At 36.1% G+C, this 24,788-nt stretch overlaps 1 protein-coding gene and 1 long non-coding RNA gene across 2 annotated transcripts; both read left to right on the top strand.

Moving 5' to 3' along the window:
- Positions 1-332: 332 nt before the first annotated feature.
- LOC127629485 (uncharacterized) lies at positions 333-1,753 on the top strand. The gene is made up of 3 exons (XR_007968770.1): positions 333-1,182; positions 1,281-1,406; positions 1,659-1,753. It is a non-coding gene; the product is annotated as an uncharacterized LOC127629485 (long non-coding RNA).
- Positions 1,754-3,814: 2,061 nt separating this feature from the next.
- Positions 3,815-20,957, top strand: LOC127630261 (NACHT, LRR and PYD domains-containing protein 12-like). Its single transcript, XM_052107752.1, has 14 exons — positions 3,815-3,870; positions 4,124-4,196; positions 4,321-4,400; positions 6,329-6,442; positions 6,662-6,775; positions 7,377-7,481; positions 9,483-11,237; positions 11,526-11,696; positions 11,800-11,940; positions 17,322-17,495; positions 17,589-17,759; positions 17,940-18,113; positions 18,189-18,362; positions 18,557-20,957. The coding sequence occupies exons 3-14, from the start codon at positions 4,336-4,338 to the stop codon at positions 18,732-18,734; spliced, it is 3,336 nt and encodes a 1,111-aa protein (XP_051963712.1). The 5' UTR covers positions 3,815-3,870; positions 4,124-4,196; positions 4,321-4,335; the 3' UTR covers positions 18,735-20,957.
- Positions 20,958-24,788: the final 3,831 nt, after the last annotated feature.

Below are 24,788 nucleotides of genomic sequence, written 5' to 3'. Positions count from 1 at the left end.
GGCAGACGAGGGGTGAGGATCTAAACGCAGCGAGACTTTATTTAAATAAAAGGGCAACAGGAAAAAACACGAACAAAGGAAACATCCACAATGGGAGAAAGTAAAACAAAAACACGGAAGGTATACGAAGAGTTAACAGGCGGGGTAAACATCGACGGGAAACACGGAAAACAGGCATCCACATACATCAAAGACCGACAGGGGAATGGAGAAACAAACAGGGTTAAATACACAGACACAATGAAGACTAAACGAGACACAGGTGAGAACAATGATGAGTGCAGGCAGTGAGGGAGGTCGGGAATAGTAGGAAATGTAGTTTATACAAGGACAGTGAAACACGGGGCGGACAACAAGGAAAACGTGACATGGAACGTGATCAGTGGAGAGTGAAACAGAAAACACGGGGCAGACAACACGGGATCGTAACAATTTGCTTCTGAAAATATTATATTTTTACAGACATGATCCACAAACACATCAGCAAAAGAATGAAATCATACATCAAAACGCGTCATCAGTATGTATTTGAAGGATTGGTAAAGCAGAGAAAACGACACTCCTGAATAAGATCTACACAGAGCTCTACATCACAGAGAGTGAAAGTGGAGAGATCAGTTATGAACATGAGTTGAGACAGATAGAGAAACAATCCAGGAGAACAACAACAGAGGATTCACAAATCAAATGCAATGAGATCTTTAAACCTTTACCGGGACAAGACAAACCCATCCCTGTGCTGACAAAGGGAGTCGCTGGCATTGGAAAAACAGACTCTGTGCAGAAGTTCATCTTCGCTTCCTCATGTGACTTTCATTGGAGTCAAATCATACCATCCTAGAAGGGCTTTTAGTGAAATGGACATACAGCTCCCTGGAAAGAACAAAAACCACTAAGTATTTCAAGGAAAAAATACAAAACAGTTATTGTCCAAACGATTGTCTCCTTCTGTTCCACTGTCTAAATGAACTTTGAGCATTCTGTTACAAATGAAATCCAAAGCTACTTGAACTCTGTAAAACTAAATAAGAAAGGCATGTCTAGAACACACTGGTCAGCTCTGGTGTACATTTTAACATCCTGAAATGAAAAGTTTGATGAGTTTGAACTTCATAAGTATGGCAGATCAGATGAAACCGTTCGCTGGATGCACCCTGTGATTAAGTTGTCTACAAAGGCTCAGTAAGGAATTTTATTATGTGTACACCAAATAGTTTTTACTGAACAAGGAATCAGAAATATATATTTATATAATTTATACAGTCTACTTATTCTACCAGGTTACGTGACTGTAATATCACTTTATCTAATGTGAGAGAGCTGGACTTGAGCCACAATACCCTGGAAGACTCAGGAGTTGAGATGCTCTGTACCAGAGAAAAGAGATCACATCACAAAGAATGGGTGTAGGCATCTATTGATTAAAACTAAATATTGGAATATTAATATAATAATCCTAACTGTAAACTAGAGAAACTTGGGTAAATATCTTACCTCACTATTCTTTAGTGCATCAGATATAATACAATGTTAGGCATAGTCACTGACCACAAAAACACTAAACAGTGCTAACAAATTTAGATCAAACATTATTTATGAACTATTCCACTGTGCAATGCTTGAAAATGCAATGTAAAAATACACTGTCCTCTCTTTAGTTTGTCCAACTGTGATGTCACAAAGGAAGGTGTATCAGACCTGGCTGAAGCTCTGAAATCAAACCCCTCTCACCTGACAGAGCTCAATCTGCTGGAGAATCATCTGGAAGAGTCAGACATTAAACTGCTCTCTGTGATAGGCTAAAGGAAGAGCCATTGTAAAATCAGAGGCAATGGCAGAAAGTTATGTGAATTTTTGAACTGGTGGTGGCACTGTGGAGTTTGCCTTAGAGGTCCCTAATTTGCTATGGGGATTATTCATCACCAACCCTATAAGTGTACCGCAAATTTCAGCATTTGCCTACAAATAATTCTTTGGGCTGCCATTGTTTGAGCTAATACTGCCACACAAACAGACAGATTGTATTTAAGTTGGGTGGTCCAGACCATGCACTCACATACTGTATATATATATATATATATATATATATATATATATATATATATATATATATATATATATATATATAAATACTTATAATAATTTGTTGCACTCTAGTCTACTATTATTCTGATGCAATTGAAAGTTTTAATGCAGCACTTTTCATACTACTGTCTCCTTAAGATGAATCACTTATGATGTATTATTCCTCTTTTGTAAGTCACTTTGGATAAGCATCTGCCAAATTAATGAATGTAAATGTTAATTGTGATACCTTATATTAATGCATTATCTTTACAATGTACAGTGGCATACATAAAAAAAATTATTAATTGATTCCTTATGAATTATATACCGTAGATCATAAGTAACAGTCAAAAGCAAAATGTGTCAAATAAAAAAGCTCTTCAACCTCATATAAGTCTCCAATTTTGCTGTACTATGTGTATGATCATACCAGAGTGAATATCAAACATGCTGAGATAATTAAATGCATTTATAATAAATCTGCTTCAAAGCTAACTCTGGTGTCAATATTTCTTTTATGACACAGGCTGAGGTTGCAACAGGTATAAACAATAGAAAATAGCTCAATGAAAATCCAGTAGAATGAATATAGAGTTCTCCACAGCTGTACAGTACAGCCAATCAGCCTGATGGGGCGTGCGAGGGATAAAGGCGGCTGGTGACGACGGTTCGAGAGAGAGAGAGAATTACGTGTGTGTGTTTATGTTTGTGCTTTTGGTTTGAGTTGAATTAAATTATGATTTATATATATATATATATATATATATTATAGATTTTATGTTTTTGTCATTTTGGCTCACTTCACTTTATTACTTCATGTTATTCTTATGATTATTTCAGTGTTTATTCCATTCCAGTTCGTCCATAACCAACCAACACCAACAGCAAATCTTTTTGCATTAAGTTTTATTTAGTTTGATTTTCATTAAAATGTTAAAAGCCTTATTCCTAGATGGCTGGTTCCTAAAATGTAGGCAAAACCTGACTCATCCACAGACAGACACAAATATTCAGTCTCATCTCATTACTGGTTAAATTGGTTCCCTGGTTTATGTCTTGAGATATCTGTGTCTTCAATTCTATCACAAGAGGTGTGAATCTTTGGGTTGAAAGCAAATCGATTTAATTCACGATTCCGAGGTTTTTGATTAAATTCAAAATAATTTTTAAAGCATTTATTAATCTAGGTTAAGATTAGGTTTCTACATATAATTTTTTTTATATCAAAAGTTTTATTTGTTAACATTAGTTAATGCACTATGAACTAACACTAACTAGCAATGAAATATTTTTATTAACTAACATGAACAAAACAATACAATTATCAATAAGGGTATAGAAAATTTGAAAAATGTCTACCCCCTACCCCACATAAAAGAAACATTTGGTGCATTTTATTAATACTGTTTAGTTTGTTTATTAATCTGTTTTCCTCATGGGGATCACATGAGAGCAAAGTAATGTTAAATAATGGCCTTGCAGAACACAGACATATACACAGAATACTTATTAAGCTATATTTAAACATGTACTGGAGTTTCACACAGCAATGTAGAACTGAGATTTAGTATATGCAAACATCAAACTTAACAAAAGTCAAACTTCCTGAATGCAGCAGTCCCCATTGCAAATGTTGATTACAGTGTGTGAAACACAGAACCAAGTATAAAAAGCAATTCACACATGATCATTGAGGAATTGTCTCCGCCCTCATACAGCAACAGGCAACTCAAGGAAGACAGTAAACACCATTCTTTTGACGTGTTTCATGTGGAGGCAGCAGTGAAATTCAGAGGACATATGGTAAGTGCTATGGCACAGACAAACAGTAGAATTTAAGGGATCACATTTGGCAAAAAATATAAAGAAATCATCAGAGTTAGAGATTAAATACACCTCACATTATCAAACATGGTTTGAAGAATAGTGTTCCATGATTATTTGCAAAAGGTTTTTGAAAGTAGCAGTTTTTCAAAAAGCACTCAATGTCTTTTTTCTTCTTCTAGGATTTAGTATAAATGTTGTGATTGCTAAATATATTTGTAATTATGTTTAGTCTAACAGTGTCAGCTGGATCACACTTCTCTCTGAAGCAGTTGCTGTTGAACTACTGTAATTGAACCAGAGAGGTACTTTCCACGAATCACTGCTGCATAACAGACTTCGTCAAACCGGTCAAACTGGCTTGTTTGCAAAAAAAATAAACATGTTTTTCTTCCTCATTCCCTTTAATTCATGTTCATCTTCATGTAGGATAAGACAAATACAATGTCTCTAATGAATGAAAAAGACGAAAATGATTACCACCACTCCTCCAGCGACAGAGAGAAAAAGTGAGATAAATATTTTTATGATATGATGTTTTAAACGTCTAGTAATATTTTGCAGAAATTAAAAAATGTTAGCTGTATTCGTTAACATTATTTAATGCATAAGTATCATGAACAGACAATGATTATTTTTACTGCATTCATGTATCAAGTTATATGATCAATGTTTTTCATGTTAGTTCATATTGCGTTAACTAATGTTAATGTGAGATTTCATATGCTGTCAAATTATTGTTAGTTACATTTTTCAACATTTCCCCGCATTTTTGGGTTGATTATTTTTGTTAGAGGATTTGAGAGAAATCTGAAATCTTCACAGAAATAAGTCCTCTATGGTAGCATTCTGCTGTAAAAAAAATTTGTTTGAGATTCCACTGGTTACAGAGCAAGGGATAGTCTACTATATTCATGCGTTTGGAGAAATGAATATAATATAAGTATTTTACAGTATTTTTAAGTATTTATGTTAATGATTGACCTACCACAAATTCAAGCTACATGTTTGATTAGAAGCTGTGAGTTTTCCTCGCTGATGTCCTCACCCAAGCCTAACCACACGTTCATCATAGAAACAAGTGAAACTTCACATCATTATTCAGCTGCGCCTGAAGCTGATGCTATGGGAGCACCTTTTATTTTACGTTTGTGAATGGCAGTGTTGTCTTCTATTTTCTTCATTACTGCTGTTTAGAATGTAAAGGTTGTGTAGCCATTTCAGTTGTTTGACTTCCACTATAGTGTTTTAAGTACAGCATTCTCTCTAGAATTCAAATGGATCCCATAAGTTTTGTGTTCTGTTCCAGAGTACTCGTGCAAATATTCATTGCCCTGCAGGCTGTCGTTGTGCTTTGTAATTGTGGTGAAAAATAAATGTAGCGATGTTGAATATTTTTTAATCAACTTAAGTAAAAGTAAAGGTACAATAATTTATTTATATACCATGATATTTACAGAGAACTCCAAGGTTCTTTTAAGAATACCATCGCATTAGTATGGCACCATCTCCAAAGGGGGGAAAAAAGGCTAATACTATAGTTATTTGTGTTAGTGCCAATTGTACAGCCCACCTAAGAAAACTATGGCCCACCTTAGAACTAGAGCCTGGGAAGAGTGCCTGACACTGAGTAAGAATAAGTATAATTTGTATGAAAGTACTGTTGTGATGTTTTGAACAATGCATTTTTTTAATCTGACAGGTTTCAGCTGGAGAGATCAGATTCACCTGCCCCCAGTGTTTTGTCCATGAAAAGTAATCGATCAATGAACATGCCAATTCAGTTAAATAATGGAAATTCTTCATCTCATAGAGGGTTAATCTGACTAATTTGTGTGTGTGTATGTGTCTGTGTGTGTACTCACATGAACATGCACAGCTGCAGTTACAGTTTAAAACAGAAAATATTACAATTTAATTAGAATGATATTGACACCAATCCAGAGACTACTTAGCAGAGATGGGCCACTTCTATTTAAATGAATGGGAGAAATTCTACCACTCAACCAAGCAGCTCTGAGCACCCAGAAGACCAGCCTTACAGTTAATAGAGCCAATCACCTTTTAGATACAGACATCGCCTGTCAATCAACTCGCTAACGCATGTGTGCATGAGCTAGACACGATGGAAAAATTGTGTGTTTTAGCAAAATATGGGGCAAAGAAGCACACTTTTTGATTCCAATATTATAAAATTGTATTGCTGATTTGTAATATGTTCTTTGATCGTAATACAGACCAATCACTTTTGAGATTTTGGTTTTCCCCCAGTCAAGTAGATAGGAGCGGCACTGGCATGACTGGAAATAGCCTCCCAAGAGCATTCCACATATTCCAGTGGACTGACTTGCTAGAAAGACTTTGCACTAATCTAAGTATAATTTGAATGAAAACTGTTACATTGTTTTTAATAATGACAATGTGTTGTATCTTGCAGTTTAAAGCATGATAGATCAGATTCACCTGCCCCCAGTGTTTTGTCCATGAAAAGTGAAGGATCAATGAAAATGCCTATTCAATTTAAAGGTGGAGATTCTTCCTCTGATCAACGGTAAATCAGACTTGATTTGTGTGTGCATATGAACTACTGTAGCAGAGCTGTGATTACAGTTTTTTTTTCTGTGTTAACATGAAATAGCTCAGCTGTGGTTAGAGTTCAAAACAGAAAATATTACAATTTAATTAGAATGATATTGACACTAGTCAAAGTATAATTTGAATTAAAATTGTTACATTGTTTTGATTAGTGACGATTTGTTGTATCTTGCAGTTTAAAGCATGACAGATCAGATTCACCTGCCCCCAGTGTTTTGTCCATGAAAAGCGACCGATCAATGAACATGCCAATTCAATTTAAAGGTGGAGATTCTTCCTCTGATCAAAGGTAAATCAGACTTGTTTTGTGTGTTTATATGAACTACTGTAGCAGAGCTGTGATTACAGTTTAACATGTCCACAATTATATTTTCATTACAAATGACATGGATCAAATCTAAATGTATTGCTTTTTTATTTACTGTTGCATTGTTATGCACTTTTAAAAATCAGATCAGATTCACTTATTTCCAGTGTTTTATCCATGAAAATATACAGATCATTTAACATGCCAATTCAGTTAAAAGATTGAAAATCTTCATCTGATTAGGGGTAAATTCTTTATGTGTGCATATGAACTATTGTAGCTGCTAAAAAGATTTAAATATAAAAAACAACATGCTTAATACATCTTTTTGCATTGTTTTAAATATAAAGATGAATGGTGCATATTTGTCACGTTTGTCTGAAAAATGTTCACCAATGCATCATACAAACTTGCTAAGTACAGACATTTACAAACATTTAGATTGTATTCTTGTTAAAGGATACAGGTATGAACAGTTTTGTGTATTTGCATTTCATACAATCAAATAGAATATTTAATGAGCATAAGCAGTTACAGAAGATTAATTGATTTTGCTTCACTTATATTTCATTTTCTCTGCCAGTGTTCAGCAAGAGATATCATACTCATCAGCCTCTTCATCATTAGCTCACAGATCAATAAAAAATGCAATTCCTCTGAAAAATGGAATACCTCGACTGGAAAAAAGGTACATACAGATCTAGTATACAGTCTTGCCAGAATTTCTTGAATCAATTCTAGAATTTTAAAGAAGTGCATTCTCAAGCTGCAACAAAATACAGATTGGAAGCTGGCTCATTTCAGATCTGGGGGTTAAGATATGGATGTAATATTGGATGAGAAAGTGAAATGGCATTTATCAAAAATATCAGGTTTGAATAATCAATCGATGTTGTGTCACAATAATGTGTTAGGTGTGTTGTAGACTAGGGCTGCACCGGTGTTAAATAAATATCCAAACTGTAGATTCTTATGTTTCTTATCTTACGTTTAGTAACCTGTGGTGATTTCGATTTCATTTAGGATCTCATAGACTTGTCTGATCTTAACTTAAAGCTGCACTATGGAAGATTACTTAAAAATTAACAAAGGTCCATTACTGAGCGAGTACATAAAAAATATCCATGTTAGAAAGTCTACAATAATGATTAACATTTTGAGCTGTCAGGATGGATTCGACTTATATCATTCGTCCTAAGGCTCTACATTGTAATTTAATCATATTAAATAATAAATAATTATCAATATATAGATAAATAATCATATTGAAATAAAGTAAATCAGAGGTTATTTATCTTCCACAAAGCAAGTAATATCTCTGTTAAAATAATATTTAATCGAATAACAAAATATAAAAAAAAAAAGCATGTCAGGACTCTGCAGATGACTATGCTGTATCTCAGAGATCATATGATGATCACAGGCAACCTCAATACACGAGATTCATCCGCCAGCACAGCAGTTTCGAAAAAACACAACAGACAAATGTTTCTCCTCAAGTTACTTGCAATTGTATGTTTCAACAACAAATGTTGCTAGAGAGCCCAAAGTTACATAGTGCAGTATAAGTCTGGATTACACTAAATACATTTTAAGGTCTAAACTGATTTTAAAATTCTAGGCATCACAATTTACCAAATTACCAACATTACTGACACAAACTGGGGATTGAACATACTAAACGACTGGGGATCACACACTGTCCGACTCTGTCATGTAGATCTGATTAAATCTGATCACAAATTAATATGGAAACAGTGTTGCCAGAATAGTTTGATGTCTTCCAGCCCAATGTTCAAAACTGTCAAAATGTATAAAAAACTGCCCAAATAGTGTTTATGAAATTCAAGCGCATTTCAACAAAGATATCAAAGCGTAGCCTTTACAAACTTAATGGCACAATTAAACAATGAAACGATAAAATTTCCAAAAACTTTAACATTTACCCCCATTTACATACATACTGAAAAAGAACAATATGATGCCCTTGTATATTAAGAAGATAAAATGCAGCTGATACCCATCCATTTTCATGTACAGGCCTGTGCACAAATCCATGAGACTTAGAGAGCAGTAAATTCAAGTCACTTTTAAGAGTGTATCTAATAAATATCCTCTCTCCACATGATTATTACATGTGGTAACAGTGAGCAATATAATCACCATGAATGCTTAAATCTGCAGTGGTCTCATCCAGCATCATTAAAGTTCGACCAAAAATGCCTCAATGGCCTGGTCACAGTAGATATTCTCAGGTGCAATATTTCCATTTGTTTGAAGGGGCATCAAATGGGCAAGAGAAAAACACCAAAGACAAGTCCTGAAACTACAAATTATTTGGCCGTTGCCCATCATGTTCCAAGCAAATAGTTTTTAAAAAATATGACAATTTATACTAGGACAGACTAGCGTCAATTACAGTAGCATCGACTCAGCCCTACTAAAAATCCTGACTAAAATCGGTGTTAAAGTTGTGATCAATGCAATCAAGCCTTTAAAGATAAGAATTTACTGTAATACACCCAGTGAGTCCTGAAGTAGCATTTTTCCTAACACAAAAACCTCTGGAAGATTTATGAAATATCTACTGTCAAATATATCAAGTGTCAAAAGAAATGTAGGTAACTCATTTGAAGACTGACATTTACAGTATCTGTAGATATTAATAATGATTGAAAACTTTTTTTAGACACGATTTACAAGCAACTGATGAGTACCACCACAAATTGAAATCATACATAAAAGTGAAACATCAATACATTGTTGAAGGATTAGCAAAGCAAGGAAACCCTACATTACTCAATGAGATCTACACAGAGCTCTACATCACAGAAGGTGGAAATGGAGAGATCAGTAAAGAGCATGAGGTTAAACGGATAGAAAAAACACTAACAGCAGCAAGACTGGAAACTCCAATCAAATGCAATGAGATCTTTAAACCTTTACCTGGACAAGACAATCCCATCAGAACTGTGCTGACAAAGGGAGTCGCTGGCATTGGAAAAACAATCTCTGTGCAGAAGTTCATTCTTGACTGGGCTGAAGGGAAAGCAAATCAGGACATTCACCTCATATTTCCACTTCCTTTCAGAGAGCTCAATCTTATGTTTGACAAAAAGTGCAGTTTAGCTGATCTTCTACAAATCTTCTTTATGGATGAAACAAGTTTAGCCCTGATCGAAAACTCCTCTGTTGTTTTTATCTTTGATGGTCTGGACGAGTGCCGTCTTCCCTTAAATTTTCACAGCAATGAGACTATATGTGATGCAACCAAAGAGACCTCAGTGGATGCACTGCTGACAAACCTCATGAAGGGGAATCTGCTTCCCTCTGCTCTCATCTGGATCACCTCCAGACCAGCAGCAGCTGATCTCATCCCCTCTGAATGTGTTGATCGAGTGACAGAGGTACGAGGCTTCAATGAGCCACAGAAGGAGGAATACTTCAGGAAGAGAATCAGTGATCAGAGTCTGGCTAATAGAATCATCACACACCTGAAGTCATCCAGGAGCCTCTATATCATGTGTCACATCCCAGTGTTCTGCTGGATTTCAGCCACTGTTCTAGCGAGAATGTTGAGTGAAGCAGAGAGTAGAGAGATCCCCAGGACTCTCACTCAAATGTACACACACTTCCTGATCATTCAGACAAACATCAAACATGAGAAGGACTATGAGAAGAAAGTGAAAGATGAAGACATGATCTTCAAACTGGGTAAACTGGCTTTTGAGCAGCTTGAGAAAGGTAATCTGATCTTCTACGAGGAAGACCTGAGAGAGTGTGGCATTGATGTGACAGAAGCATCAGTGTACTCAGGATTGTGCACTCAGATCTTCAGAGAGGAATTTGGCTTGTATCACGGGAAAGTGTACTGCTTTGTTCATCTTAGCATTCAGGAACATCTCGCAGCTCTATATGTGCACCTTTCCTTCCACAACAGCAACAAAAATGTGCTTGACCAGGGTGAAGACAATTCTGTGACAATTCTGAGTTTACACAAGTGTGCAGTTGATAAAACTTTAGAAAGTAAGAATGGACATCTGGATCTCTTCCTTCGATTTCTCATGGGACTTTCAGTGGAGTCAAATCAGACCCTTCTAGAAGGGCTTTTGGTGAAAAAAGCAAGTAGCCCCCTGGAGAGAGAGGGGACTATTGAGTATCTCAAGGAAAAAATAAAAAAACATATTTGTTCAGAAATGTCTCTGGTTCTTTTCCACTGTCTAAATGAACTCAATGATCATTCTCTCACTGGTGAAATCCAAAGATACCTGACCACAGAAACATTAAGAAAACCAATCTTGCCCCCAGAGCTCTGGCAAGCTCTGGGGTATATTTTAATGACATCAGACGAGAAGTTCGATGAGTGTGATCTTCATAAATATGGCAGATCAGATGTAGCCCTGTTCTGGCTGATTCCTATGTTGAAGTTATCTACAATAATCAGGTGAGAAGCATTCAGTATGGTATAATGAAGTGTATTCAGTTTTAATGTGTGCATTTACTACAGAAAATAAAATTAAATGTAACAAACATTTTGACACATCTTGATTTAATTTATGAATAAATAAATTATTTACTAGATTGCAAGGTAGTCATTTCTAATAAGATAAATGTGTTCAATGAAATACATTTAATTATGTTAAAAATTCAATCTAACAATTTTAAATGGCTAAACTAAAGTTAACTCTTTAAAAAAAATAATAATAATAATTCTGGATTTATGTTTTACCAGGATGCATGAGTGTAGTATCACAATGGCAGGCTGTGCGATGATTTGTCCTGGTTTTTCATCAATATCCAATTTGAGAGAGCTGGACTTGAGCCACAGCAATCTGCAAGACCCTGGAGTGGAGATGCTCTGTGTTGGAATCAAAAATTCAGGCTACAGCGTAAAACTTGTAATGTACGATTTTCTTTGGAGAACAGCGGAATATTGAAACATTGTCTGACAGTGGGACCTGTTTACACATGCAAGCATTTTAATCAAAGTTTTGATCTCTCTTTAGTGAAAGTATATTGACTAACAACAGTCAAAACCAAGAATCATTGCACTGTACACCAGATCTGCGTCGGCAGGATGAAGAGATTTATTCTAAATTTCCCATGGCTGGACTACAGGACACAGAGTGTAGACTGGAATCTCTAAAGTAGGTTATGTTCCCTCTGTAATATTAGGGGTGCAACAAAGGGATGTATGTAATATCAACGTTGGCACCCACATCTGCCTTGAATCTTTTTGCTTATGCTCCATCAGATATGCCTAGAAATAGGTATATGAATATATACTCACCTATAGGATTATTAGGAACACCACACTAATGCTGTGTTTGACCCCCTTTCGCCTTCAGAACTGCCTTAATTCTACGTGGCATTGATTCAACAAGGTGCTGAAAGCATTCTTTAGAAATGTTGGCCCATATTGATAGGATAGCATCTTGCAGTTGATGGAGATTTGTGGGATGCACATCCAGGACACGAAGCTCCCGTTCCACCACATCCCAAAGATGCTCTATTGGGTTGAGATCTGGTGACTGTGGGGGCCATTTTAGTACAGTGAACTCATTGTCATGTTCAAGAAACCAATTTGAAATGATTCGAGCTTTGTGACATGGTGCATTATCCTGCTGGAAGTAGCCATCAGAGGATGGGTACATGGTGGCCATAAAGGGATGGACATGGTCAGAAACAATGCTCAGGTAGGCCGTGGCATTTAAACGATGCCCAATTGGCACTAAGGGGCCTAAAGTGTGCCAAGAAAATATCCCCCACACCATTACACCACCACCACCAGCCTGCACAGTGGTAACAAGGCATGATGGATCCATGTTCTCATTCTGTTTACGCTAAATTCTGACTCTACCATCTGAATGTCTCAACAGAAATCGAGACTCATCAGACCAGGCAACATTTTTCCAGTCTTCAACTGTCCAATTTTGGTGAGCTCTTGCAAATTGTAGCCTCTTTTTCCTATTTGTAGTGGAGATGAGTGGTACCCGGTGGGGTCTTCTGCTGTTGTAGCCCATCCGCCTCAAGGTTGTGCGTGTTGTGGCTTCACAAATGCTTTGCTGCATACCTCGGTTGTAACGAGTGGTTATTTCAGGCAAAGTTGCTCTTCTATCAGCTTGAATCAGTCGGCCCATTCTCCTCTGACCTCTAGCATCAACAAGGCATTTTCGCCCACAGGACTGCCGCATACTTGATGTTTTTCCCTTTTCACACCATTCTTTGTAAACCCTAGAAATGGTTGTGCGTGAAAATCCCAGTAACTGAGCAGATTGTGAAATACTCAGACCGGCCCGTCTGGCACCAACAACCATGCCACGCTCAAAATTGCTTAAATCACCTTTCTTTCCCATTCTGACATTCAGTTTGGAGTTCAGGAGATTGTCTTGACCAGGACCACACCCCTAAATGCATTGAAGCAACTGCCATGTGATTGGTTGATTAGATAATTGCATTAATGAGAAATTGAACAGGTGTTCCTAATAATCCTTTAGGAGAGTGTATTTGGTCCATTCCAAAACATAGTGAGCTTCCTCGTTGTCTCTTGCCTACATACAGTAGGCATCTGTCTTCTATGTCAGCATTATAACTAAAATGGAGCCTCATTAGTGACCGATTTGGAACACAATTCATAGATGGCAACTCTGCATCATTCAAATAATGTTCCTCAAGTGCAGCGCACAGGAGACTCTCGCGACTGATTTAAAAACAAGTGAAACAAGAAGACTTATGCGATAATCTAATTAGAATAAAAACAATATCCCACGAGCAAGAGTACTGTAATGGCTGCTGACAAAATAGCACAATTGCGATTGTGATATTGCTGTTATACAAGCTGACATATAAATAAGTACGAAAAAACCCCTCTTGTGTGTGGAATAGTGTTGTCAAATGTACCTGTACTTCGGTACCAAGACCTGCATGCTGTCTGAATGACACAAGACTTTCAAATGCTCACATGTCTATTAGCACAAGTAAAATCAGTGAGGATTTCTTTAAGACTGCAAGGGAAGCTCAGCTTCCCCTATAATGTCAAAAAAATAATGGTCAAATATGTACTATTGTGTAAACAATTTATTGACTAAAAATGCATTAGAACACGTTCATCTCGAAGACGAGTTCGTTCAGAATCAGTTACATTACATATAGCAGGTCGGCTGACTCGATTTACTTCTCATACATTCCCGTAGCATCAGTGCATTTCCCTGTTGAAGCCGAGCGTCCATTGACTTCAATGGGGCTGCTCTGAACAGTTTTTTCAGTGCTCCGAAAATAGACGGTCATTGGATAAATGCTGCGATTATGTCCCGCCCACGGACGCTCAGCGTCTCTGGGGGTGAATGAGGAGTGGGCTGGCCCGGACTCCGGGCTTCCGCGTGACGATTCGAGGATCTGTCGAAAGACTGCATCTCCTTTTGATTGACAGCGAATCTGTACTATAAGAAGTCACTGAAGCTATTTCGCGCTCAGTCCCATCGCGGATTTCTCAAGTGTAGTCGAAAGACAAACTGCTGCAACCTATTTCTTTATATTTGTTTGGCGAAATTGCTAGTCAATTTGCATAATACATTTCACACAATTATACACCACATTCCTTGTTTCAGTTTTACCAAGTTTAATATATTTTGTTTTAGAGCGTTCGTTCGTTCGTTCGTTCGTTCATTCGTTCGTTCGTTCGTTCGTTCGTTCGTTCATTCATTCATTCATACAGTAGGCTAGGCTAGCATCGTACGGGTGAAACTGCGCACGATGGCAGACGGTGCTAATATTGTCGACCTGATTTTGGCGAAGCCATTTGAAAGTCTTCCTTACGAGGAAAAAATTAGAATTAAACAGCAGGGCAGATCAACACCTAAGATTGATTTAGTGCAAAAAATAGGGTAAATAAGTTTATAATGTAGGCCGAAAATGAGCTTCCCCTCTTTGAAAGACCAGCCGCCACTGAGTAAAATATATAATTTATAATTAAATCACACCATTTACACTTTATCATTTACTGGACCATGCAGCAAACTATTTAAAGTTTTCATCAAACCACACGTTAAAATAAAAGCTCATGTGAAAATAAAAGCATTATTCTAGATGTTAGATGCCTGAAATTGAAGAAATCGCAACCGAATTATATTTTACAAATGTCTAATAATTTTAATATTCACTGTAGTAATATTATTAATAATAATATATAATGATTAATAATAATAATCATCATCATCAGGCAATATAGGCTATCACAAGCAAGAGTGCAGTAGTACAGAATAAAAGCTTGCATTATTAACTGGTTTAAAGATTTAAGAATTAATTTGATTAAACACCATTTTGATGTCGAAATTAAATTAAACTTTAAAACATGGAATTATGAAAAAAGAAATTCAAAAGCAAAAAAAGGATTTGGGAAGAATGAAAGGATTTGGGAAATAGGGCCCTACTTAAAAACACTTAAGCAATGCATACTTAATTGAGAAACACTGGAAGGAAACATGCATTTCTTTTAATGTAATATTTACATGGAAATGTAACTTTAAATAGGCTACAGATGTGTGTCCAATAGTACATATTAGCATACTGTATTTTTGCTGTGGTATCGAAATTGCTATCAAGCACAGTGGAATTTCACTGGTATCAGTACCGACTACTGAACTTTTGGTATTGTGACAGCACTATGTGAAACTACATTCTCACACCATGGAGCAGGATCTGCGCACACAAGCCTCAGTTCCTTATTAGAAAGTGTCACTTTAGAACTAGTAACTACAAATTGTACTGTTTCTAACAATTTATTGGCGTAACAAAGACATGCATGTGTATAAGTGTGTGTGTGTGATAGAGCAACTGAGCATTTGTGATTACCTGTGCCACTGTTGCAGTGATAAACAGTAATGCTAAATCTGTTAGTTGAACTCTATTTCTCAGCTGTTGGGTGGTAGTAATCCATTCAGAGTGATTGTGGATTGATGCTGCCATCAGAATTATCTTACTTTCCTCTTCTGAAGTCGCAAATACAATTGTTATGTTGTCAGAGAAAAAACATAAATGATAACTGGTTCATTCTTACATATTTCTTGGGAAGCTCTTACTTTGACACCGACACAGAAACCGTACTCTCCTCCGACATGTTGACAGGTTATGTCTCCTCACATTATCCTCATGTTTCCCAGTTGTAATTATCACTTGAGAGGGTGTTCATGTGTATCTTCTAGGTAAACGTGTATCATAATTCCGATGAAGGCAGTATGAGAGACAATGCCGATGTTCTAACTGAGTAAATCTGCTTACTGACAATGCAGACTCACCGGAAGCTCACTCATAACACAAAAGATGGTAATTTGTCATGCTTATGTACATGTCTATTTTCACAGGGATGAATCAAAATCTACCACATTACTCATTAGACTACCACATTAGAATGTCACAAACTGAAGCGGAGTGATACAGACACTAAAAAGTCCTTGTCCTCTGATGACTCGTTCATTAGCACTCTTGGAACACCACTCATCCAATCATATTCGAGTACCGGAACTAACTGTTGTATAAAAATGCATAACACACACACACACACACACACACACATAAAAGTTCTCTGTTCGTCCACCATCTTAAATGTATTTTGCCAGGAAGCTCGTCACAGTACATTATGAGATTGCCTCCCTGGGGAAGGATACATATGATGATACTTCCAAACTGGGTCAAAATGAGATATCTTAGGAGGCAGCATAATTAAGATACTTAACTTTTGGAGCAGCCTTCGTGATGGGAGTGCCTATGATGGCTTACAGTGCAGCCTCCGAATGTAGCTCACTAGGTTTTGAAACAGACCCAATATGTGTCTGTGTGTGTTTGTGTACTTTTCAAACTTAGCCTGTGCCACCAAAACGTCCTCCTTGGTCATTTGCCTGGATCACCAAAAGGTTGGCCAGATCCAAATTTAAGGCTTTAAACAACAATCAGCTTCCCCATCGGCCGTAACAGTCAGATCCCGAATCGCATTCATTTTAACATTCAAATGTGCCACTTCAACAGGCAAAACAACAGCTGTGATGTTATCGATGACAAATGTCATTGGCTCTCGTGTGTCATGTGATCAACTGCAACATTCTGCTTGGATGTATATTTTTAAATGACATGCGACAGTCTTGATGGAGAGAAAGCTTTATAGTGATTAAAACATTCAGTTTTACTCTGTTCTTCACACTGAGCTATCATATGTTTTCAGAAAACTTTAAATGCAGCATGAGTCATTTGGAATACTTTTATTTAATTTTTATTTTCAATTAATAAATTATTTTGACTGTAATTGTATCTGTATTTCAAGTCTTATATTGTTGGTTGGTTATTTTGTTATATTTGTGGTTATTTAAGCAAAGGGGTAGGGTTTATTATAGTCTAATTTACTGTAAATAACTGTGCCTTTATGTCTTTTACATGTTTTATATTCATTATAGGTGTTTAGGTTTAGGGGATCTAAAAATAGTGCCATGGACTCCCACCCTTAGCTTTAGACTGAACTTGTATAAATATCTTTATTTAGGCTAAAGAACGTTGGTGTAACAGAGGCAAGCTGTGTTTTCCTCAGCAAAGCTCTGAGTCTAAACCCTTCACATCTTAGAGAGCTGGACCTGAGCTGGAATAACATAGGAGACTCTGGAGTGACAAAGCTTTGTGTTGCTCTAAAAAAATGTCAGTGTGCCCTGGAAACACTGAGGTAAGTTAAAGGAAATGTATTTATAAAACAACTTACAAAACAGTATTTGAAATTCATAATCACTAAAATGCCATTTAATTGTTATATTATCAGGTTGAATAACTGTAACCTAACACAGGAAAGTTGTAAAGAACTGGCTGAAGTACTACAAACAGATTCAAATCTGAAAGAACTTTCTCTAAGCAAGAATGAGCTTCAGGATTTAGGAGTGAATCATCTCTCTGCTGCAGTGAAACATATAAAATGTAAACTTGAGATACTGAGGTGAGATGCTTGTGAATCCTTATGGTAGAAACAAATTACCTATGAAAATATATTGTTCTGCAAAAACAAGACTTCTTAGAATAAATTACTTAGAACATTTTCTTGTTTTGCATCTTAGGACATTTGACATTTTTGCCACTAAATCAGATTACACAGAACATTTGGGCTTTCTTTCAACAGGATGTCATGTTGCAAAATCAAAACAGAGGGCTTTGCATCTCTGACTTCAGCTTTGAGGTCAAACATTTCTCACCTTAAAGAGCTGGATCTGGGCAACAACAGACCTGGAGATCCAGGAGTGAAGCTGCTCTCTGCTGCTCTTCTTGATTCAAACTGCACACTGAAAACACTGAGGTTAATATATAGAAATCAGTGAATGCTTTTTATTTTTGAAAACACAGTGTATATTATAATGACTTTCTCTCTCAGGATTGACAAATGTGGAATGACAGAGGAAAGTTGTGCTTCCATTGCCTCAGCTCTCAGCTCAAAGGCCTCCAGTCTGACCGAACTTGATCTGAGCATTAATGATCTGCAAGATTCAGGAGTGAAGCTGCTCTGTCCTGGACTGAAGAATCCTCACTGTAAACTAGAGAAGCTCAGGTAAACATCTTACCTCAGTATTACTCAGTGCATCACATCTGAAACCATTTAAATCAGATTAAGACATAATCACTGACCACTAAAACACTCAAAATTGCTAATATATATAAGATATACTGAATCATTATTTGTTAAATATTCCACAGTCCAATGCTTGTAAATTCAATGTGAAAAATACACTGTCCTCTCTTCAGGTTGTCCAACTGTGGTGTCACAAAGGAAGGTTTAGCAGCACTGGCTGAAGCTTTTAAATCAAACCCCTCTCACCTAACAGAGCTCAATCTGCTGGAGAATCATCTGGAAGAATCAGACATTAAACTGCTCTCTGTGATACAGAACGAGTCATCAAACAAACAGAAGAAACAGGAGTAATAGAAATGTGTTTAATAACTCTAAAGAGAGACTTATGCTTTAATCATTGCATGTAGTACAGAAAAAAACAATGTTGAAAAACCCTCAATTACACATTATTTGTACACAATCCTTCTCCAAACTAGTATAATTTGTTGAGCCAATATTGCTCTCAGGCCACTCAAACAAACAGATTATTATTTTGTTGGGTTGTGCAGAAATTACACACTCCAGATTTAATTGTGATAACTTAAATCAATGGATTATCTTCACAATATACAGTGCCAAACATACAAAAAGGGTTATTAATTGTTTCCTTAATAATTACGCTCCAAAACACTGCTCCCAATTAAGTGCATATTAATGCACCCCTATTGTAAAGTGTTACCAAAAAGTCTTATATCATTCCACTAGATGGCAGAAACTAGGAACATGAAAATGTTCTCTATCACCTTCCATCACAAAAGAAAGATCTGAAATGTAGGTGGAGCTATAATGCATTTTAGCCACCACAGACGTACTCTTCCATAGACATTCCATAGACTAATATCAGCTTTATGCACCAAACTAGATGTTTCATTAAATATCTTAGCGTCTGAGTGGACTAGAAGCTCAATCTAAGTGTAATTATAAAGCTGAGCTCCTTCCCTTTGCGATGATATATAACATACTGTATATGATTTGTTTAGCATGCTTTTCCTTTTGGATGGCATATTTTGTTCTGGATATCTAAGATTTAACATTACATTTTTTTAACCCAAGCTCACAGACTAGTAAGAAACTGTGAATTATTTAGAAAACTGCCTACAGTAAGAGCAGATAGCAGCAGTTTTGGGCTTCTTGGGGCTTACAGGAGCAATGACAGACATTTGTATTTGATGACTCTCATAAATCACATTTTAATTATTTTAGAAATCTTTAAAACTGTGGTATAAGGGCAACAAAATAAACTGTATAGTCACATTCCTGAGAATGTGAGCTTTCATTTGATACATGACTTGTCTATTTAGGTGCTATGTGGAAGACTTTTATTTTTCTAAAAATATTTTGACCACATTACCCTTAGGGGGGTGCTAATGTACAATGCGCATGTTTTGTGGCCTTATTTTGTTATTTTATATCAGATAAATGCAGAAGTGATGGTTATCTCTAAAAAGTTCAGATTCTAAGCTTTCAAATGATACCTCATATGCCTGACTTATGTATACGTAAACATTAACGCTTTAAGCATAAACCTTTTTTGCAATATAGTGCACCCCATAGAGTTTAGTGGAGATTCCATCTTTGAACAAAGGTACATATAACTACTTGAATATTACTTGATACAGCTGTGATTATTTTAATTATTTCTTTTGAAAATGATATTTTTCAATCTTGATGATGTTTACAAAAATATTAAAACATGAATTCTGAGAAATCAAATTAATCTGGTTAATGAAAAGTGACTGATCAATGCAAATACCAATTCCCTTGAGCAATGTAACAATTAAAACCAGGGGTATTTTTACAGTTTTGTACACGGGGTAATTCAGAGCTTAAGTTGAGCCTCATTCTCGAGCCCCTTCTTTGTTGACAGCAAGCCACATATGTTTACCCTTTACCAAACAAAAATTATTTGGGCAGACAAACTTGTTAAATAAAGTTGCAAATGTGGGTTTGATAGGAGCTTGTTCATCTAGGACTGTCAATCTTGTTGCAAGGATATAAAACCAACTGCTTCTCTCACTCTGGTGACGATTCTTCCAGCATTCCTCCGCTTCCCCATCTCCAGCTTTATATTTAATAATGCCTATACCAATAATTATTTCAATATTGTCTTTATATTCCTTGCTCTAGTCCAGATGTTCTCAATTTTTGGTCTCACCCCCTTTGAAACTAGAAAAACGTTATTTTTAAAATACAATGAAAACTGAATGTATTCCTCCAGGTTTCACTGATTTTCTGAATAATATCCATCATGGACAGCACAACAAATCTGTTTACCCTAATGTATTCCAGGACTTTATGAACCAGTGAACTTTTGAACCCTGTGTGAAGCAACGTTTCACACATGCAATAAGGGGGCTAGCAATGCTTTTATTAACACTGCTAGCCATAATTGCAGTGCCAAAGTGTGCAATGTGAAATGATTGAAGTGTGATGCCAATCAGAAACTCAACAGTAATATGCAAATAAAAACTTTAACTCAGGGTTTACATATGTACAGTGTCTCAAAATGTGAATACCAAGGATAAATAAAGTACAGTATTAAAGTGTCAAACAAGATTACATAAACCCAGGTGTTAGAATATTATGTGTAAAAAGCCTATTATTTAAAAAAATATGTGTTTAATTGATCAGTTATAGTATATAAAATAAGTAAAATCCTCTGTTACATCAGAAAATGCGTCTTATTTTTCTTTTCAGCGAGAGAGATCGGACTCATCTGCCCCCACTGTTTTATCCATGAAGAGTGACCATTCAATGCAAATGCAAATTCATCTGAGAGATGAAAATCTGGAAAATCAAAGTTATTTGATCATCATTTCTGCTCAATCAATAATTATACTGTAGTTTAGTGAAATTACTAAATAGTTTAAACAAATTGTATTTCACAATAAATGAGCAAATGGGTTTTATTGTAAGTTTTCAGCAGGAGATATCAGACTCATCTGGCCCCTGTGTTTCGTCCATGAAGAGCGACGATCAATGCAGATGCCAGGTCATCTAAAAAATGGATTTCCTCCACTTGGAAAAAGGTAACAGCCTACGATGTGACATCTGCAATAAATGAATTTATTATAGCAGACATTTTAGGCCAAAGTATCTAATATACATTTTGAGTAACAAGCAAAGCAAAGCAACCAACTTCAGATATCGAGCGAAGATCCTATAAGAAAGTCCATTACAAGTTTGTTACTTTTGATGTTCATAGATTCAAAAGTTAGGAAGAACACAAAATACAGTACTGCATGTAAGTGATCTAATTTAGTGAACCTGCACACAAAGCCTCACGAGAAACACATTCAGGAAAGCCTGAGAGTAAATGATTATAGTTATAGTTCACCCCAAATGGAAATTCTAACACCATCTACTCACCACATTCCGAATCACATGATTTATTTTTTTCCATGGAACAAAAAGACAAATCTTCTTTCCATACAATGAAAGTGACAACACTGGCTGTCAAATAAAAAAAAATAAGACATAAAAGTACTCTAAAATGAGTCCATACACACTTACATTCCAAGTCTTCCAAAGCCATACTTTTGTTTGCCTTGTTTCATTAACAGGACAAAATTCAAGTTGTTACACACTTCAAATCTTATCTTTCATGGAGTTATAAACTGACGTAGTGAGTGATGCTTGCAGTCATGAAATAAGAGACCCCTCAAAATCTGAACATAAGTGCTCACGGGAGACACATGCCAATACTGCCTTCATGTGCTATCAAAATTATAATAAATATTAGTTTCCTACTTGGAAATTGCACATGACCCCCCCCCCCCCAAGACATACAGTATTTACAACTAGAAAACTTAGAGAAGTTTCCAAGTTGGGAGGAGATACAAACATTAACATTTAGATTTATTGTTCATACATTTATGTAAGTACACTCAAACACATATATTTCAGCCTATTGTTTTGCTGTTGTTGTTGTTTTGTTTAGACATTTCAATTATACATTAATTTCAATGAAACTGAATTATGAAATTTAATTTAATTATTTTTTTTTACTAAATTAAACTCATAAAACTAAAGTTTAATTAATTTAAAGTTTCAATATTTGCTTAACAATTCATTACATTTTTCATGCTCAAAACAAACTATTAATTTGGTATTGAGAAGTTGTTTGTCTACAAGGGATTCACAGAGAAAACCATACCAAGATGCTAAGACTGGCAGTTTTCCAGTCACCAGTGGAGTATTTATTGATTATCAGTGAGATAAACACTTTTCGAGATCTGACATTTTAAGAAATTGTGAATATTACTTGTTCTCATAAAAAACTTTTTAACAGATATGAATCAGAAACACCTGATGCCGACCTTTACCAGAGATTAAAATCATACTTAAAAGTGATGTATGTGATGTGTTTTTGATGGATTGGCAAAGGAGGGAAACCCAACTTCCTCAATGAGATCTAAACAGAAATCTACTGTAAATCATGTAGGGTGGAAATGGAGAGATCAATAATGAACGTGAGGTGAAACAGGTAGAGCAGCAAGACTGGAAACTCCAAATCAAATGCAATGAAATCTTTAAACCTTTACATGGACAAGACAATCCCATCAGAACTGTGCTGACAAAGGGAGTCGCTGGCATTGGAAAAACAGTATCTGTGCAGAAGTTCATTCTGGACTGGGCTGAAAGGAAAGCAAATCAGGACATCCACCTCATATGTCCACTTCCTTACAGAGAGCTCAATCTTATGTTTGACAAAAAGTGCAGTTTAGCTGATCTTGTACAAATCTTCTTTATGGATGAAACAAGTTTCGCCCTGATTGAAAGATCCTCTGCTGTTTTCATCTTTGACGGTTTTGACGAGTGCCGTCTTCCCTTAAATGTTCACAGCAATTAGACTATACATGACGCAACCAAAGAGACCTCAGTGGACATGCTGCTGACAAACTTCATGAAGGAAAATCTGCTTCCCTCTGCTCTCATCTGGATCACCTCCAGACCAGCAGCAGCTGATCTCATCCCCTTTGAATGTGTCTTTAATGAGCCACAGAAGGAGAAATACTTAAGGAATATAATCAGTGATCAGAGTCTGAACAAGTTTGCACATGTTTTCAGACTTGTAACCTTTTAATTTATCAGTGCCTAAATTATTTGGATGGGTTACTTGATCCAAGGTTGATCAGTGCAGAAATGGCTTATAAATCCCAACAAAGATAGTGCACATGGCTACCAAAACCAAGGGCTGCGCGAGATCACAAACATGATTTCAGTATACCGTAAACAAACAATGCTAAACATAGTAACGAATGATTATCTAAAATAGGTGAAACACTGTTAAAAACACACTTAAGCGATGCAAGTTCAACACACAGTACGCAACACAGTAAACAAACAGCTCTGGCCTAGCAATGCATACTACTCTAAAACAAAGTGAAAACACTGTAATAAACACACACTTACACACTACTGCAGACTCCTATTGATAGATCGCTTCTCCAGAAGTGACTAAGAATCCTGCAGTTAAATATCCTACCTGATTGTACAAGCCTTACTCTTTAGAACAACAAAGCTAGTACTTATATAGGCAATAATCTAGTGGGAAACAACATTTTCTCACAAAATTGACCACTGTAATTTCCCCCACAACAGAGTTTAACTAATAAGATTGACAAGACTGATATAAATGTAAGCATCATGAAATACTGATAAAAACTGTAAAAGAAACTTACCTCTGTTTGAACCATTTAAAAATAATGGTCTCTCCCTGAATCCATTGTAACCGTTTAAATCAGATTTATTCATAGTCATAATCATCTAACACAAAAACACTAAACAGCTATAACAGAACTAACATATATGGTTATTTGTTAAACTTGCAATGCTTGCAAATGCTCTGCAAATAATATACTCTCGTCTCTTCAGGTTGTCCAACTGTAATGTCACAAAGGAAGGTTTAGCAGCACTGTTTGTAGCTCTGAAATCAAACCCCTCTCACCTGGCAGAGCTCAATCTGCTGGAGAATCATCTGGAAGTATCAGACATAGACACTCTTTGTGATACAGGATGAGTCATCAAAGAGAGGAAACAATGCTAAAAAATTTTTTTAAGACAGAGAGTTAAACGTTCTCAGCCCAGGTACCAAATAAGTAATTCTGTGTTTACTTGGGACCCATACATACCAAACAAGCCAATATGCTGTATTTGCTACACCAGTTAGCCTAATTGATATGCTTTTTATGACCAAAACAATTGTTTTATAAACAGATTATTTTAGAAATCATTACTATTCTTTCAAAGTTTGAAATTAAACATTTGAACAAGTGTTTTGGAAGAAACAATGGTTACAATGGCAAAATGTCTCAATACACACTTTTGTGGATATCTGTTTCAACAGAATGTATGAGATCCATC

Source organism: Xyrauchen texanus, chromosome 36 (assembly GCF_025860055.1).
Source record: "Xyrauchen texanus isolate HMW12.3.18 chromosome 36, RBS_HiC_50CHRs, whole genome shotgun sequence".
Classification (NCBI taxonomy): Eukaryota; Metazoa; Chordata; class Actinopteri; order Cypriniformes; family Catostomidae; genus Xyrauchen; species Xyrauchen texanus.
Note: the sequence above shows the minus strand (reverse complement) of the source record. Positions and strands in the feature narration are given on the sequence as shown.